Genomic DNA, 19,878 nt, shown 5'->3' with positions numbered 1-19,878 from the left:
AGGTTTTAAAAGTCAACGGTTTTTTTTAAGCTTTGACTTTTTAGTTTTCAAACTCAACTCAGTTTTTTTGTTTAAAAATGCAACTAATCAATATAGTACCTATATATTAATTTTATCTAAAAGAATTAATGTCCCTATTTTTATTAAAAATGATCCTACTTCCCTTTTTTTGTGAGCTAAAACTCTGGACTGTGAAATTTCCTAAAATATTATGCTTGCTTTATCTTTTATTTGTTTATCAAAGAAAATTAAACAAAGAATTATATTTTAACGATAAAGTGATGGAGATGTGGAGGGTGAAAAAAATGTTTAAAATAGTGTGACATAGTTTTTGCATGACCCCTACGTAGAGCGCTATTTTTATTTTGGTGGTGTGGATATATATGGCTTTAATGTACTTTTGAAACTAAAAATAACTTGATATCTTTGAATGGAAGAGTAAAGTGGCTCGGAGGGAATAAATAAAGTTTCCAACAAATTCATGACCAATCCGATAAGGGGGCAAAGTGGTGCCTATGGCAACGTCGACAGAACAGAGGTACTATGATAACGGTACCGAAAGAGAAGCAGCGTCCACAGAGATTTCCTCCTCTACGAGTACTTGTACGTCGAGCAATTTTCCCGACAAGTTCCAGGACTTTTTTGCCGCACTCACGGAGGACACTGATGACTTGTCAAGTATGCTCGAGGACAAACTTATTCCGAGGTTTGCAAGATTAATTTTTTTTCCTAAAAAACATTCCTTACTCAATTTTTCCAGAACTTTATTGAATAAAAAAATTTAATTGACTGAATCATTGTGTGCGCAATAAGTTATCTTCCTCTAGAAAAAAACTCGATTCTTTTTCAAAATTTTGTTATAGATTATACGAAAAATCTCAGACATGTTTTTAGACAGTTGTATGCTTGTTCTGTTCCATAAGTAGTAGTACTAGATTTTCATAGGTCAGTCACAAAATGCATGCTCGAACAGTGACCTTGAGACATTTGCGGAGTAAATATTGCATGTAAATTAAACCCTGTTTGTAGCGCTAAGTCACTCTTTTAAAGTCCCATGAGTAGTAGGACTAAACTTTCTATCAGGAATAGTGGTCAACCGTTTTGCCACCTACTGCGGAAACTGGAACTAGAAAGAGTAGGTGCAATTTGAAGACGATTTTTAATTGTTGCATAAAGGTGATTTAAAGATTGTTTTGTGAAGCCTAAAACTATGATCGAATACTAAAAACAATTCTTAATGAAGAACAAATCATTTTAGATAGAATTTCCATCTTTGATAGCTCAAATAAACTTTGATTAATGTATGTAGACACAAATTTAATCCAGATTATGCAGAGAATACGAATAATAGACGACTGGAAATGAAATCGAGAATCTAACCTAACTTTTAGATCAGATTCTTAAATAGTAAATATTTCATGTCTAATTGATCAACATTTACTTTGGGTTCATTTTTAAGTCAAAATAAGTCCATTTAAGTTTATAATATGTTCAAAATCACAATGAATGGTACAACATTTTTTTTAGAAAAATATTTTGTGCAAAAAATGTGTTTTTTCACTTCAAAAGATGTAAATTTCATCTAAAATCCTTTCATTTAAATAAAGACTTATTTTTAGTATCCAATGAGTACTTTAAATTCCACTAAAATTGTTAAAACACTTTTATGTTTAAATTAAAATACATCCTTAAAATCGTACCTATCCTTTCTATTTCGGATTTTCGTCGCCAGATTGCGTATCGCAGTTTAATCATTCACAATAGCCCAGAAAGAGTAAGGGAGGAACTGACGGACAAGATAGGTAGTGGGGGACATCAGAAGCCAATTGCCTGCTTGAACAGTCGGTTTCGAGTATTTGCGAATTAAATGTTGCGCGACAAATAAACCTTTCTGTAGGCTTCAGCCAAGCTCTTTAAATGGACCGCACGCTCAAGCAGCGCTGCCCTGTGACATTTCTTATTGAATGTGGAAAGTCTTCAACCTAGTCTTTTGTCATGATTCAACAGGTGCCCAAAAACGATGCAATGATCATATTAGCTGTTTTTTACCGCCGCTACTTGAGCTCACAGTCCATTTCGAGAGCGTGATGGAAGCCCACAAAAAGTGTTTACTTCTCGCGCAATATTTACCTCGCAAATGCTCGAAGACGACTGCTCGAGCATGCATTTGATTTTTGACATCCCCCACTACCCATACTACCCGTAATTAATCAATTGCTCCGTCTCGACTATAAAAAGTCTATACTACGACTTTTGAAACTTTAGATAGGTGACAGAAGACTTCTCGCGCGATATTTAATATGCAAATTCTCAGAAGCAGAGATAATGTGGACCAATAAAAATACTTGTATTCTAAAATTATTTTCATAGTACATAGCGTCGTTGTATATTCCATGCAATAAATTATGCCATATAAAAAACTACTTTATCTTCTATTCACATTTTAAATAAATAATTAAGAAAAATATATTTGTGTTGATCTAACTTCCACTTATATAAAAACACGTAACCTCCATTGGTAGTGTACATGGTAATGGCTACTTTTTTACTCATGTGGTAAACACTTGATTCAAAATTTAAAACTACAAAAGTAAACAAATTAGACTCTTAATTTTATTGATCATCCATGTTTATATGGATTTATGTTTTTTTACTATTACTTTTAATAACAGCTCTAACCATGCATATCTACTTAAACCATAAGATATGCAATAATTAAGTAAAATGAATACAGTCAAACCCTTCAATAGCCCTCCCTTCTATAGCCCTTCCGAGAATTGACGCCGAGCCGCAGGTAGGTGTAACAGAAGGTGCGCGGGGTGAGCGGGGTCTGCGGTTGCCACTCAGGCGAGCCTCAGGGGTGAACAAACAAAAGCGTAGCAGGCGATAATGAGTTCGTTCCCAGTTATAATTAACTTTCTCAAAATACGACGTAAAATGTATTTCAGTAATTTTTTACATTCATCATCCAGCCACATGTTATCTACTTTATCATTATAAGCGAGTTTTTTCGGCAGATATTATTGTACTATATTCTACTATATAGATGAATGACAAAATAGTTTCAATAGTTTCAATAATAGTTCGATGCTATTTGTCTCTCAAACTGTTTAATTTAGTACTAGCTGAATAGTTTTGTTTACAATATTGAATCGCATAAAGATTAAAATAAAATTCTTTTTTAAATAAAGGGACATGAATTTATTATTTACTTTAATGTTAAGTAATTAAATATTGGCTAAAACTTTTAATAATACAAGATTATTTTTTCTTAAAAATACAAGTACACTTTCTATAGCCTATACTTTCGCTCTATATGTATCTTCCCTTTTTCCGGCGATTCGGAATTGCTATCAAGACTCCTTTTCAATATCCCCACTACTGCTAGATTAACCAAAGCCTATATATGCGCTATCTTCTCTCTCTTTCTGCATTACCTTACTATGCGATCTCCACGAAACTCATAATGATTTCTCAGAAGAAATATCAAAGTCAATCCTTTAATTTTTTACTTTTACTGTGTGGCCCCACTGCCACACGCAGGTTTTAATATTTATGATGTTGTGGAATGAGTATCTGAATTCAATTTTTAAGATTATACGTTCATATATTTTAATTTTTTATTTACCTAGTTTGAAAGGTTATTAATAAATTAAATGTACCGAAATACAATTTAAATTTCTAATAGACATTTTAGAAAATCCAAACTTATCATAAATGATTATTTTTTGTTTATTCTATAAGAAATGTTCATCCCGTACATTTTACTTTAATTCCCGAATTTTGGTTCGGCAAAAAGAAAATGTTATTATTTTATTTATTTCTCGATGCTCTTTTTGATAAATTAAGGAAACACATTCAAATTTTCAAGTCTTAGGCTATTTTTATTTTAAGTTTTTAAAAATCAAGACACTGTCTCCATTTTTACACAAAATCTGAGAAAATCCGTTTACTTTCTGATATTTTCAAGAATAGTCTAGAATATACTAGAATTTTGAGATTTCTCCAGAATCCTGCAATTCCTTTTCAAAAAACTTCTGGATTGTTTTTGAATTAAACAGAAATTTCTGAATTCGGAACTATTAACTTTTTTTAAGTAACAGTAACTATAAAAATCGTTACTTTGTTTAGTACACTGAAAACTCGATTGATGAAACTCAACTGAAGTAACAATTTAAGGTATTTTTCTTAAACCTCGAAAAACTAAAAATTTATCTTCCAGCTAGAGATTTATTATTTCAGTTAAAAACTCACCATTTTGTTTGAAAATTCGAATATTATTAGTAGAGAATTGATCCTTTTTGTTGAAATGCTTATTACCAACTTAGTAGATTTTATCTATTGTGGTAAAAAATTAAATTTTTCGTAGAAAATGAATTTTTTCATAAAAATGTAACTATTTTGTAAAAAATTCGTGTTTGTAGCTTGAAATTTATACAATTTGTTTTTTTTTCACTAAAAAATTGTTTTTGGTTTAAAATTCAGCTCTTCTGTTGAACAATGAACTTTTTAGTTGAATTTACCAGTTCTTGATTCAAAATCAATTAATTGTTTGATAGCGATATCAACTATTGCATTTTTACATTCTCGTCAGAGAAGGTATTAAATTTGTGTAAAATTTTACCCCGCCAGTTTTTGTCAAATGTCCACACTTTGAGACCTTCTGATTCCGAAGAACAGGTTTTTACGAATATGTCTATTAGTCTGTCTGTCAGTCTGTTTGTGGATGGTTTTTTTATGTTTATTTTTTTAGCACGATAAATTTCGAATGAATTAAAACATTGTATTGTCCTTCAGTGTACTCTTTTAGTATCTTAAACTGAAGGTCAAGTACGTTAGCCAGCCATTTTGGATGAAAATTCAAAAAGTGAACGCAATTTGAATATTTTTGAGACCGCTTTTTTCGAAATATAAACATTTTCTTTAAGGATATTCATATTATTCCAAAAGACGAACAATTGATTCCAAAGCCTTTTATTGATAAATCCAAAATTTACCAGAGTTATAGCATTTACAAAATTCCAAAAAACACAGGAAAATGAACATTTTAAGCTAAGTACTGCACGATATGAAAAAAAGTCAAGAGAAGAAAAATGTTGTTTTTGGAATGCCCTAGAAGATTATCATAACAAATTTTTTAATTTTCTTGAAATATCGAAAATTCTAATTTTGACAACATAAAAAATACTAGAAAATCAAAAATTACATTTTTTCATTTAACTTTGTATTATTAGCATAAAACACTAACCTGATATGATTCTCGGATCAAACTTATCACCCCCCCCCCTCCCCCAACCCGTCGTTAATCGAATTTTCATGGGACTTTCGTTGTAACTAGACTCCACTAGGGTGGTCCAAAAATGCATGCAAAATTTTTTTGCATGCTAGAGGGCAACGAATATTGCTTAGCCGAATATTGATTAAAATTATGTTATTAATATTTAATTGTTTTAACAAATGGAATTTGTTTAAATAATTTTTTTATTGAAAATTATTAATATTTTGCAACATTTTTTTATTATTTATATATATATATATATTTTTTTTAATAAATAAAAATTATTACTTGAATATTACTGAAAAATTAATCATTATTAAATTAATTGTTATTCGGTAAATAATTATACTGATAAGTATTCCACTATACCCACAGTAATATTTTTTGTTTAAAAAAATACAAAATGAAATTATTTAAAGAAATTCTATTTGTTTAAATAATTGAAAATGAATGAACTAATGTTAATAAATATTCCTCTGGACCAATAGTAATAATGTTCAGGGAAAATCAAATATTTTAAAAAAATTGCTTAGACAAATTCAATTTGTTCGAACAATTGAAAATTAATGAACTAATGTTATTAAATATTCCACAAGACTAATAGTAATAATTTCAAGGAAGAAAAACACAAATTTTCGAGAAAAAAAATTATTTAAACTAATTGCATTTGTTTAAATAATTAAAAATTATTTAACCAATAATAATAAATATTCTACTAGACTAAGATTATTAATTTTAAGTAAAAAAAACAGATTACAGTGCAACTGTTAAAATCGATAAAAAAATGAGGGAATTTCTTTTTATCGGATTTCGAATGAAATTCAGGGGATTCATTCAAGTTCTACTGTTCTTAATTTGAAATATTTTTTATATAAAATAACATCGATATAGTTGAAAATTCATCTCATCTGTTACAAATTGAACTATTTTGTTAAATTTATTGTTGTTAAATAATATTTTTTTTCGCTAAAAATCTATTTTATTTTTTCTTCCTTGTGAGTTGAAAAATCACGTATTTTGTCACATTTTCTTCTTCTTTTGGTAGAAAATGTATCCACTGTATTAAAATTTGATCCTTTTACGTTAAAAATTTAATAGTATGCTTAAAATTTCATTTCACTGTTAAAAATAATTTTTATTGTTGAACATTTATCAGCTTAGTTTAAGATTATATTCTTTAGTTATAAATCAAACATATTTTGTTGGTCTGAAGATGTTGTAAATCTCCCATAAAAGCAGGAGTCGTAACCGGATAAATCTAAATAAAGTATTTTAGAACAAAAAATTAATTTCTAGAATCATAGACATTTATATCCCAACATAGGAAAATTGTCATTTTTGCCCGCTGTAAAATAAAAATTTAATTACAACGTTCCTTGGAATAAAAAGTAACGATAGTTACTTGTTTGAAAAATAAACTAATAAAAAGTTATATTTTGAGATAACAAGTTTTTTTTGTGGCTTTATATTTACGATAACTAGTTCATTTTAAAAAGTAACTTACCTATCACTTTTTTCAGAAAAATACAAATGTTTTCGTGAAAATTATTTAAAGTAAACAATTACCCAAATCATTTTATCACTTTTGTAAACATTCTGGAATCTTCTTCAAAATAATTGGGAATGTTCCAGAATTTGTTATGATGTTCAAGAATATTCTGTGAAACTGTTTCCTGAAAATTTCTTTAGCTCATATTTCTGGATTAAAAATGAATCCAGTGGTGGAAACTAATAGACACATTACCTGCGGTGTGAAACATTAGAAATTGTAATTATAATCGAAAACTGTTATTGATTGAAGGCAATCAATTCATTCGTGAAGCTCAGTGAAATGGGCTTCGATCCCAGTGCGAACACCGAACATTATTAGGTATTGAGACCTCTTGTAATTAGACCAGAATATACCATTTTAATTATTATATTTTTAAGTTCTTTTTATTACATCTTTACGTTTTTGATATCAAATCTAGGTCAATTTGTTTATTTTTTCATTCAAAATAGTAATCTCGAACAAAATTCGAATTCTTATTATCCGTTTCTGAGATATCTTGAAAAATGTTCACCCTTATTTTAAATGATATAAAGTTGTAATTATCATACAGTAATGAAACACGACACGATCAATCACATTATTACTTTTTTATGAGTTTTGTACAATTTTATAACATAAAGAGATCAATCACATTGTCACTTAATTATAAATTTCATGCAGTTCGAAAACATTAGACGATCACTCTCATTATATGTGTTTCTGTATGAAATTCATTTACAAGTAACCATGTGATTGATAGTCTTATGTTTCACAACTATATGAAATTCATTAAAGAATCAAATGTTAGTGATCGTCTTATGTTTTAAAACTGCATGAATTTCAGAAAGAAATGACGAAGTGATTGATTTCCTCACTTTTTAGAACTGCATGTAATTCATAAACAAATGAAAATATGAATGATTGTATTATGCTTTAGAACAGTATGAAATTTATTATCAAGTAAAAATGAGGTTGACCGCCACATTTATTAAAACTAAATGAAATTCAGAAACAAATGACAATGAGAATGATCGTCTTGTGTATGAAATACATAAGCTATATGAAATACATAAACAAGTAACAATCTGATTCATCCTTCTATGTCTTAAGACTAAATGAAATTCAGAAGCAAATTATCATGTGAATGATCGTATTGTACTTTAAAACTGTATGAAATTCATAAACAAATGACAACATGATTGATTCTCTTATGTCTTAACTAATGGAATTCAGAAACTAATGACAATGTGAGTGATCGTCGTATGTTTTAAACCACATTAATTTCCAAAAAAATTCCAATGTGATTGAACGCCTTATGTTTTAGAACTGTATGAAATTCATAAATAAGTTTCATTGTGATTGATCGTCCTATGTTTCAGAACTAGATGCAATTTAAAATCAAAGAATAATTGGACTGATCATCTTATATTTAAGTGCTGCATGAAATTCAGAAACAAACGACAATGTGATTTTTTCGCCAAATATTTTAGAACTGTATGAAATTTATAAACAAGTGACAATGAGATTTATCGTCCTATTTCTTAAAACTGATTGAAATCTAGAAACAAATGGCAATGTGAATGGTCTTATTGTGTTTCAGAACTGTATCAAATTCATAAACAAGTAACTATGAGATTGATCGTCCTATTTCTTAAAACTGATTGAAATCTAGAAACAAATGGCAATGTGAATGGTCTTGTTGTATTTAAGAACTGCATGAAATTCATAAACAAGTACCAATGTGATTGATTCTCCTATGTCTTAGAACTGAGTGAAATTCAGAATCAAATGATTATGTGAATGATCTTCTAGTGTTGAAATAAATTCAGAAACAAATGTCAATTTCATTGATCGCCTTATGCTTTAAAACTGTATGAAAATCATAAATAAGTAACAATACGACAGATCGTCCTATGTTCTAGAACTGGATGAAATTCAGAAATAAACAAAAATGTGATGAAATTCAGAAACAAATGGCAATGCGAATGATCGTCTTTTGTTTTAGAACTGAATAAAATTCATAAACAAGTAACAATGTGATTGATCCTTCTATGTTTCAAAACTGAATAAAATTTAGAAGCAAATGAAAATGTGAATGATCGTATTGTGTTTTAGAACTGAATTAAATTTATAAACAAATGACAATGTGAGTGATGGTCTTATCTTTTAAAGCCGAATGAATTTCCAAAATAAATGGCAATGCGATTGATGGCCTAATGTTTTAGAACTGTATTTAATTGATAAACAATTAACAATGCCTTTCCTCCTATGTCTTAAAACAGAAGAAAATTCAAAAGCAGATGCAAGTGTGAATGATCGTCCTATGTTTTAGAACTATGAAATTCAAAAACAAACAACAATGTGAGTGAACGTCTTATGTTTTAGTGAAGCATCAAATTCAGAAAAAAATAATCCGCAAGACTTTTTATGTTTTATACCAGTATGAAATTCATAAACTAGTAACAATGTGTTTGATCGTCCCATGTCTTAAAAATGATAGAAGTTCATAATAAAATAATAATATGAATGATCGTCCGGTCTTTTAGAGCTGTGTGAAATTCATAAAAAAGTCAAATTTTAATTGATCGTCTTACGTTTCACAACTGTATGAAATTCAGAAATAAATGAAATGTGAGTGATCGTCTCATGTTCCTTGGATATTTTTAAAGCCTGAATAAATCATTTTCCTTATTTTTTAAGTGAAAATTTTTTGGGGTGGGAGCAAGTTGAAAAAAGTAATTATTCTAAGGATTGATTTTTGATATCCCCACTGCTGTCACACTAAAGAAAGTCTGTATCTCCTCTCTCTCTCTCTGTCTCTTTCTATGTCTTTCCCTCTGCACTCTATTAGCATAAGGTGTTCTCAAAATTCATGATGATTGCTTAAGAAAAATTGCAAAGTTAATACTTTAAATATTCACTTCTGCCGCGTAGCCCCACTGCCGCGCATTTTTTCAAAATTTTTATTTTGGTACTAAGATCCAACATGGTTCAAAGTTGTAAATAATAATTTTAAAAAACTTATGATCTATTAAAAAATATTTTTTATAGCTTTTCATCAAAAACTTCGTCACATTTGCTATTTTCATCTTTATCGTGGAAACATAAAAATAAGATATTTTTTATTTGTGAATTTTTGTAGAAAATCCTGGTATTAAACTACAACTATCGGACATCCTGCGAGTTTAAAAAAATTCGCCTTACCCTATTCTGCCATTTTCTATCCAAAGCGCTTCACAGTCGAGAATAAAAAAGTTTTGTAAAATCAAACTCAGCCAACTACAAATCTGAATTAATCGATGATTTTTTTAAAGATTTAATGACCGTACTTTAGTTAAAAACTACATATTTTTAAAAAGAGATGAATGGAAATTTAGATTGCAGATGAATTTCTTTCTATTGTTTACTTGTTATAAACAAATTAATTAATATAATTGGCATCTGCTACATTTTTCAAGTTGAATGCATTACTCTCGCAGATTTTATTATTAAAAATATTAAAATTGATATTATAAAGAACTTTTATTCAAAAATTTATTTATGATACTGTTCGTGGAGTTGGTTGTTTTGCCATGAAAACTTATTCAATGGCAATATTTAATCGATTTCTTTTGGCTTGCATTTCTTTTTTGTATTAAAAAATTTTGGAATGAATTTTTATTATAATTTAACTTTTTTTGATCTAGTAAGGGGCCACAAACTAGTTTAAAAACTGCGTAACAATTCGAGGGTGGTTTTTGTGTAAAAACTACAATTGAAAGTTTTACTAAGTTTCCTGATCATAAGTTTCCCCGTTTTTCCCATTTTTTAAAAAACTTTTCTTTTTCGCGTGTTTTTCAGAAAGTTTCCTTTTTCCCCATCGCTCATTTTTACTAAAATTTTTAATAATATAATGTGAGTGAATATGTATGAATATAATCATAAATATAATTCATATAATTAACTGACTGAATTAATGCATGTAATTAATTAATAGTTATAAGAAAATCCTACTTTTTTTGTTGGTACAGTTTATATTATATTTTTCTTTCGGAATTAAACTCGTTTGGTTAACCATTTTACCATTTGTTATTAATTTATTTGATTTATTTAAAATGGAGCGATTTTTGCAATAAGTCATCTTTTAGATCAACAATACAACTACTACTATTTAATCTTCTTGGTTAAAAAAAAAATCATATTGTTGGTTAATAATGTAAAGTTTTAGTTGAAAATTCTACTTTTTGGTTGATTTTATTTTCTTTTTTTTTGGAAAACGTTTTGTCGAAAAATTAAATTTTTTGTTTAAAATTTAACTGTTCTGCAAATAGTTCACCTTTATCTCTTCCAAATTCATCTTTTTGGTAAAAAACTAACTTACTTTTTTTAATTAATCTTTTCGGTTTTGCAGATAGTTCGCATTTTTTTTAAATTTAATTATTTTTTAAAAAATTTAACTACTTAGTTAAAATAATTAATTTAATTTGTTTATTTACCTTTTGGGTTGCTAAATTAACTCTGATGTTGAAAATTTGTTTTATTTTGTTTAGGTTTAACTTTTTTAATTGAAAACTGAACTGTTAATTTTTTGTTTGGAAATTTATATTTTGTAAGTTAAAAGTTCAACTAATTGGTAAAAAATGCAGGCATTTTGAAGAAAATTCTTCTTTTGAGTTAATTTTAATCTCTTTTATTAAAAAATTTATATTTTTCTAGTTAGAAAATTAATCTTTCTTCATGCAAATTTACCTCTGTTTCAGAATTTAATGATTTTGTTAAAAATTAGTTTTTTTAAAATTAATTCTTTTATCTGAAAAACTTAACTATTTTTTATCTATTTTTCTACTTTAACTCTTCTATCTATTTTTTATTCAATATTACGACTCCATGCGTTTGTTTAAAATAACATTTTATGTCAAAAATTTAACTTCCTTTGGAAGAATTTTGTTTAATTTAAAAGTTAACTACCCATATATGTTTAACTGTTTTATTCAAAATTCGTTCCTTTAGTAAAAAATAAACTTTTCGGGTTGATAATTTATCTGTTTCGTAATTTTGTTCAGGTATCTAGAAAAATTAAAAATAGCTTTTTATTTCGAGAAACTAGTGTTAAGAGATTTCAAAAATCGTAAAAGAAGAATCTGGAATATTTTAATGTATTTATTTTACTTTTGCAAAATGTAAAAAAGTTCAGAAAAATTTTAAAAAGTTTTAAAGATTAGAAGGTTTGGAAGATCTAACAAGATTAAAAAGAATTTTAATAACATTCCTGTGAAAATCTTAAATATTTTTTTAAATTGAATTACGAATTTTAAAAGGAAATTAAAAAAGGTTTTTGAACATATGAAAAATTTAGAAAAAGAGCGTCGACGATTTTAAAGCAAAATATTGCGATTCAGTAAGATTGAAATGTGAAATAAAATAAAAATCGAGTAAATTCAAGAAATATTTAGTAGAATTGAAGAGATCCAGAAAAAGTTTAAGCTTTAAAAGATTTCTATTCATGTGTATTTTTAAAGATTTCAAAAATAAACTTTTGGCTTTTTTTAAATTTCGAAAGGTTTCAAGAGATTAAATAAATTTCCTTAAAAATTCTGGAAAAATTTAGAATATTAGAATAAAATTTTTTTACATTTTGAATGATTTTTCAAAGTTTTGAGAATAATTAGAGTCGGTTAAAAACATTTTGACGAGTTTAAGACATATTAAAAGGATTAGAAATATGTTACAACTTAGAAACTTCTCCGAAAATTCATTATATAATTCTTGATTTCTTTTAAACTTTTAAAAGTCCAAAACATCTTTCAAAAAGACTCGAATTTTTCCTAAAATTTGTGATATTCTATAAGATAAAGAAAATGTCTTCACATTCTTCTAGATTCTTTTCTGATACATCTGAAATATTTAATTTCCTTTTTTCAATACTCTTAGGAATTCTATTAAAATTATGTTTAAATAAATTTTAAGACAAACTGATAATACTTATTTTCTTTTTCTAAATTCACAGAATTTTATTTAAATTCAAACTCTATTTATTTTTAACTTTTAAGAAATAAATAGTTATTTGAAATATTTATGTTATATTATTGATATTTTTATTTTATTTCTTTTTTACATTGAAAAGTGTTTTAAAATTCTAAAACCTTCATTTAAATATTCTTTTATTTATTTCTAGACAATAATTCTTTTTTATAAGCCTTTCGTTTTATCTATAAAATCTCTATTATGTTTTTAAATATCATACACAAAATGTTACCGGGGGGTGGGACTAAAGAGGGCGACACTAATGTCACGTAATATATGAACGCTCCCTAATTATCTGGATTACAGGGTTTTTATTGAGCGTATTTTCGACAAAAATATCCTACCTACCAATTATTTTTAGTTCACCCTATATTTAAATAAAATTAAACAAATATAAATAAATTTAATTTGCTAATATTTCCCTGAAAAACCTTTTTTTCAAATCGATAAACCTCTTGAAGTATGACTTAGATTTATTTCTTAATTATACGCATTATTTCAACATTAATTGCATAATTACAGATTAGAGCTTCCTTCTGATTATTCCTTCCTTCTAATTATGGTTTCAGATTAACGACCACTTATTAAAATAATGTCCCCGACTTTTTAGGTCACCTGGTAACAAAATTATTTGTTGGTCATTAGATACCTGGAAAGTTTGATTTCCATATTTAATTCGATTATTAATCAGAGAGGGAACATTTAATTACATTTGAAGTTTCCTTATTTGACCAAAATAAGCGAGTTAGAACAACGCAATTTTTTATAGATATTAGAAACCCAATCCATTTAAAATCAAGACGAAAAAAAACAGCAGAACCGAACGGGCCTTCGAGCAGTAAGCAGGAGTGGGGATAACGCGCGGCAACGCGACGAAAGAGAAAACGGTCTTTCGTCGCGTTTTCTGCAGCGCACGTTCGGTTCTGCTTTCCGAGCCTTCACGTATACAACTTGATACAACTTTTAACCTATTTGAGACATTTGAGATTTATTTCCACATTCTGGAAGAGTTTATCGCCTTCTTCCGAAATCCGAGGGAAAATTTTAAAAAAGGTTCCAAATAGGAAATTTAAGACAGGTTCTTTCGAAAATATTAAAAGCTGATTTTCTAAAAAAACACTTATGTTTTTTGTCATTTTTTGATTAAATTTATACTATTATAAGTAAAATATCTGGCAAGTTTTATGTGGACTAAATCAGCTTTAAGGCAAAAAAAATTTGTTATCGTGCAATGCAATTTTCGCATATTTCTTGCAAACAACAGATACAAAAAAAAATGTTAACAAAACAGTTTACACAATTGAAAAAGGTCTATAAGATTTAAAAAAATTTATTTATAATATTTTGTATCATTTATGATAAAAATTAGGAAAACTAAGTATTTTCCTGGGAAACCGCAGTTGCAGCAGAGCTGCCAATTATTTTAACTATGCTGTAACTTTCATTAAATATATTATAAATTACTCTTCTGCTCACAGTTTCAAAATCAGGACACACTTGTCGTATGTCATTTAAATGTATTCTTTAAGTTTTACTTATTATAATAATAATAATAATAATTTTTCAAATTTTTTTACAAATTTTTCTTCATGTAAAATAAAGAATCTATATGTTTGATTCAGGCTAACCATTTTTCTAGTCAAAGATAATTTTTTGTGGTTAAAGAGAATTTTTATATTTTCATCAGAGAAGGTATTAGATTTGTGGAAAATTTGACTTTTGGATTGGCCTTTGATGTCCCAAACTGAAATTAAAATTTGTTAGTCAGCCACTTTGTTTAAAAATTCAAAAATTGAGCTGATTTTGAAATGTATTGAGAATATTTGACTACCACCGCAATACTTAAAGAGACAAATATTTTCTCCCAATAACTTTTCTTTTTTTTTAAATTACCAGAGTTTTAGCAGCTACAACATTAAAAAAAATGAACGAAAATGAAAATCTTATGCTAAATGAAACACGATATATATTTTTCTATTTGGCAGAACGAAAAGTTATGAAAAATAAAAAATTCCATTTTGCTGTCAAACTATGCAATATGTGAAAAATATCAGAAGTTCAAAATCGTGTGCCTAAAAAAGATCTAAAAATTTGTTATTAATCAATTTTTGATAGGGTGCATAGTTTTTATATCATTCGTAAAATAAAATCATTGAAAATAAATAAATAAAAATTTATGGGCAAAGGACACAAGATATGAAAAAATGAATATAAAAAAGATGCTCATCTCAAAAATAGTGAAAACTCATCAAAATTTGTGATTAGTAATTTTTTATGAGATGCATAGTTTTTGCTTTCATCGTAAAAAAATAACATACGAAATAACAAAATTAAATTTTTGAAAAATGACACAAGGTGCGAAAAAAATTAATAAAAAAAAAGTTTTTTACCAAAAAAATATCTACAAATTGGTTTAAAAATAACTTAAAAATAAAAAACTTCCTTTTTGGAAAAGGACAAAAGCTACAATAACATTTTATTTAACAATTTTTTTTGCCTAAATTATATCTAAAAATTTTCTCAGAACCACCTTACATAGGATTGTATTTTTAGTGTGAATTATAAAAAAATAACATTAAAATTTTTTTAAATTAAAATGATAGAAAAAAACACAAAGCGCAATACCATTTTTAATCACAATTATTTTCTTAATCGGATGAGTAATTTTTTTAATCATATAAATATGACAATGAAAAGGCTTTTGTTTTAATACCAGTGCATATTATAAATTATAATGATCTAAATTTACATGGATGGTATACATTTTCCAGGGTAGCTAAAAATAAAATTTAATGCAAAATTAGAAACAAATTTTGAAGTAATCAATAAAAATAAAATTTGTGCTTTATTTTTCAATGTCTGAATAAACAGCTTGAAACCGAGGTACAGAAATAAATATAATGCAAATTAAATATGATAGATTTGAATATAATGTAAGAAAATTCGTATTTTGGACAACATCGAGTGCGAAGCACGCGATTCGTTATGAAAATGTATTCGTTAAAGCTGAAGGAGCGTTAACAAAAGAGAATTCACAATCACCAAATTACATTTTTCGATGCTTTGAAATTTAATTTTAAAAGGCCTACGCACAACCGTAGAGTGAATACAAAGACCGGTGCGTAACGCTAGATAAGTATGATATAATATCGAGCGCGAAGTGCGAGAACCAACAGTCGCGCACTCTAGGCGCGCTCAAACTTGCCAGGGGGAGAGTGTAAAAAAGCTTAAAATTAGTATAATAATTTATAGACATCATTGAATATAATTAATAAATATCAAAGTCTCATGAAACAGAATTCAAGCAACATCATAGGAAAAATATCTAGTTTTGTCAACTAACAAGTTAAACAGGGTGTCCCAGAACTAAGTGTCCGAACTTATATGGCTGTATAATACAAAAAAATAAACCGAAATTTCCTTTGGTAAACATGTATTGAAGCTGTATTTTTTAAGTTATGAAATGATTAAGCAAGACCAATCAGGAGAGCCGCGTAGAAATTCGTACGTCTGTGAGAGGGTGGTCAACGCTGGGTTAGTGGACGTTGTCCCTCCACTCGATATCCCCACTCTAGAGCCCGCTGTACGTTCGACACGATGCGGTGTGACAGCGTGCTCTCAGAGTGGGGATACCGAGCGGAGAAGCAGTGTTCACTAACACAGCGTTCGACTGCTTGTCACGTGCATAAAACTTTCTATGCGGCGCTCCTGATTGGTCCCACTTAATTCTTAAGTAACTCAAGAACTAAAACTTTAATACGTTTTATCCAAAAGAAGTTTCGGTTTATTTTTATTTTCTTTATACAGCCATATAAGTCCAGGCACTTTGTTTTGGGACACCTTGTGAATAGATTACAAGATTGTTACTTATCTTTCACGTTTAAGATCCGTGAAGGAAAATAGATAAAAATTTAATTTGAAACGAGTGAAATTTATGTGTATTTGGGGTTTAAAGAATAGTTCATAATAACGTAATATATCGTATAGTTAATTTATGATAACGAAATAGATTTTTATTTAGCCGAGTCTTAGGTACTCCAAGGTATGTTTCTAAACACAATTTAAAATTTTTGCAGATTTATTGTTCTTTCTTCACTCACATCAGAAACGTACAAATATTCTTAATTCGCGAGAAAGCTCACCAAGTTAATACCAGTTCATATGGCTTCATTGTATTATTTTTAACTAAAAATTGATGCATTGTTTTGACTAGTTTTACCAGAATTAAATATATATACATATATAATAAAGTATAATCTTGGCTTGGAAATTTAAGAAAGAAAATACAATTTCAATTGCGATTTGGAACGGGCAATTTTCAAGAAGAATGATGATTTTGATTCGAAAGAGAAAAAGTTCCAGAAAAAATTTTCGTAGAAATAATAAAAATCTAGAAAGCATTGCTGTCGATTTTCGATAACTTCTTTGGAATCCTTTTTCTTCTGTTTTTAAAAAACTAATCCTTTTTCTGCTTTTGAACCTATTTTTTTATTTCTTGGCAAATTCTTTTTCCCCTGCTTTCAAAAAACTAGCCTTTTTCTCTTTTTAGTCGAATTAAAAATTGTATTAGTTTGTTAAAAATACAACTATTTTGCTCGAAGCCATCTTTATTTCTAAAAAATGTAGCTACTTGTTTCAAAGTTAAATTGCTGTACTAAAACTTAATTTTTTTTTTAAAACTCATCTTTTGAGTTGAATGTTGAATACCTTTGATTAAAAATTGATCTTGTCTAGTTGAAAATATATGTGTTTTGTTGAATATACTTTATCGTTCGAAAATTAACATTTGTGATCGGAAATTCATCCTTTTTGGTTAAAAAAACAACTGATCCATTGAAAATTAATGTTTTCCTTAAGTAAATAAATATTTGATTGAAATTCGTCTTTTTTGATTCAATTCGACAGTTCGTCGAAAATTCATCTTTTTGGTTTTAAATTGAACTGCTTGGTTGAAAGATCAACAGTTTAATGAAAATTTTATTTTTGTATCAAAGACTCATGATTTGAGTTGAAAATTCATCACTGTATTAAAAAATTACTTATTTTGTTGAAAATTTATTCTTCTTGTTGCCAATTAATTTTTCCAACTAAAATTTTAACTGATCCATTTTTTGTTAGAAATGTATCTCTTTTAGTTAAAAATTTAACAATATGGTTAAACATTTATCTTTGTTAGTTGAAAAGTCAACTGATTAGTTAAAGTTGAACTTCTTTGCTTACAATTAGTTTTCTTGGTTGAAAATTCACCTTTAAACGATTTTGTTAAAAAATCTTTTCGAGTTGAAAGCTCATCAATCTGTTTAAAAATTTCAATTGTATTGAAAGTTGATTATTTTGTTTTGTTTAAAAATTAAACGATTTGATTAAAATTTGAACCGTTCTGTAAAAAACTTTGTCTTTTTTGTTGAAGATTCATCATTTTAGTTTCAGGTTTATCTCCTTGTTTAAAGATTAATATTTTCAGTTAAAGATTTATTATTTCAAATAAAAAGTTGATATCCTTAATTGAAAATCCAACTTTTTTTGTTAAAAATTTACTTTTTTGTTGAATAATTTAATTTTTGTAACCTTAAATGTAACTATTACCGTTGAATATTTAGCATTTAAGTTAACTAGCTGTTAAAATGCTCAATATTGAGTATTTGAAATAAAAAATAAACATACAATTCTAAACTTTTATTATTCTGAAATAATTCAAATTTTCACTTGTATCGTAGGAAATTTCGAAATCTGATATTATTCTAGATACATATCAAAATTTAAATCTAAATGGACATCAATCTCTGAAATCCCCTACCGTCTGCAGCCGGATTTTTAATAGAAGCACTCACAGACGCCTGAAAATTTGGTCAGAGGAGTGAAAAACTGCAGAAAATACTCCTGATTGTAGCCAGTTACCGTCGGACGAGTTGAATCGTCACAAGTAGGTTGCGAAATAAAAGGTGTAAACCTATAACCGTGACGCCAGGCTTTAGCGCTAGAAAGAAATATAATTGTTTTTAAAAAATAACTTAAAAAATAAACAGTAAATTTTTAAACTAAAATATTCAAACTTTGGATTTTATAGATCAAAAGGACATTTCCAGGAAACTTACTAGTTGTAAACCAAGGTGCAAATATTTTCATCAATTTGCTTTGCCATTTTTGATTGATCTGCTTTCGAATCGCAGACTTTTTTTATCAATTCTTTAGTTATTACTTCAATTTCTTATCTTTTGGGCACCGTTTTGATTTCTTCAAATTTTTTTATTCCGTTGTGAAGGTCAGGATCTAAGTACTCATTGTTATAATATTCATTTAATGTATTTGTTTCATCCCCATTTATCCTTTAAGTGGCAAACTGGTCTGTTTTCTTGTGAACAAAGAACTTCACTAATAGGTTCTTGTATACCGAACTCATCCTGTTCTATCTCTTTTTCACTCGAAATCTTCCCAGAATAACCTGTTAATTATAGAATTAAGGCATGAGTGATGATATGGTTACTTGTATGTTGAAAGGTCTGAAATGGGTCAAAGTGTGCCAAGTGTGCCACCTATTTTTCGATGTTTGAATTTTTTCGCGGAAATTACTTTATTTGGTTCCCAAGGATAAATTAAAAATATCATATGAGCGGTTTGGTAAAATTCGAAGTTTTACCAAAGTTATTGTTAATAACATTTTTCTGCATGCATGTGGTCATTAAAAAAAAAAAAGGAATGCATTAAAACTTTCATCGAGTCGCAAGTTATTGCTGTTTTTCGCTCGGCACTCAGCGCGCGTGCCACGGCACGCACGACACAGGCGAACTGTGTCGCGCGTGCCGTGGCACAGTGCAGCCAAATTAAGTATCGGTGGACAAATTAACTTTTAAGCTAAACTATTCAAGCATTTAAAATTTTTTTTAAAATTAATGCTTATGAAATTTCTAACAAATTGTCTAGGCATATTTTTCAAAAAGTTGTTTAATTTTTTTTTATTTTACAATGAAAATTCATTTTTAAAAAATTACGAAGATTTCATTTCGTGAAAGTTTATCCAATTTATGCGAAAGTATATAGAATTAGTGGCGAAACTTGTCTTGAATGA

The 19,878-nt window shown here is 27.9% G+C and overlaps 1 protein-coding gene across 1 annotated transcript in view; it reads left to right on the top strand.

Annotated features, from left to right (window-relative positions):
- The first annotated feature begins 515 nt into the window (after window positions 1-515).
- The window catches only part of LOC117175374 (GTP-binding protein RAD-like), a 256,115-nt gene continuing 236,752 nt past the window's right edge, over window positions 516-19,878 (top strand). The window contains exon 1 of the mRNA XM_033365083.1: window positions 516-706. Coding sequence (XP_033220974.1) covers window positions 516-706 — 191 coding nt within the window. The remainder of the gene's footprint in view (window positions 707-19,878) is intronic.

This window comes from Belonocnema kinseyi, chromosome 6 (genome assembly GCF_010883055.1).
Source record: "Belonocnema kinseyi isolate 2016_QV_RU_SX_M_011 chromosome 6, B_treatae_v1, whole genome shotgun sequence".
NCBI lineage: Eukaryota > Metazoa > Arthropoda > Insecta > Hymenoptera > Cynipidae > Belonocnema > Belonocnema kinseyi.
Note: the sequence above shows the minus strand (reverse complement) of the source record. Positions and strands in the feature narration are given on the sequence as shown.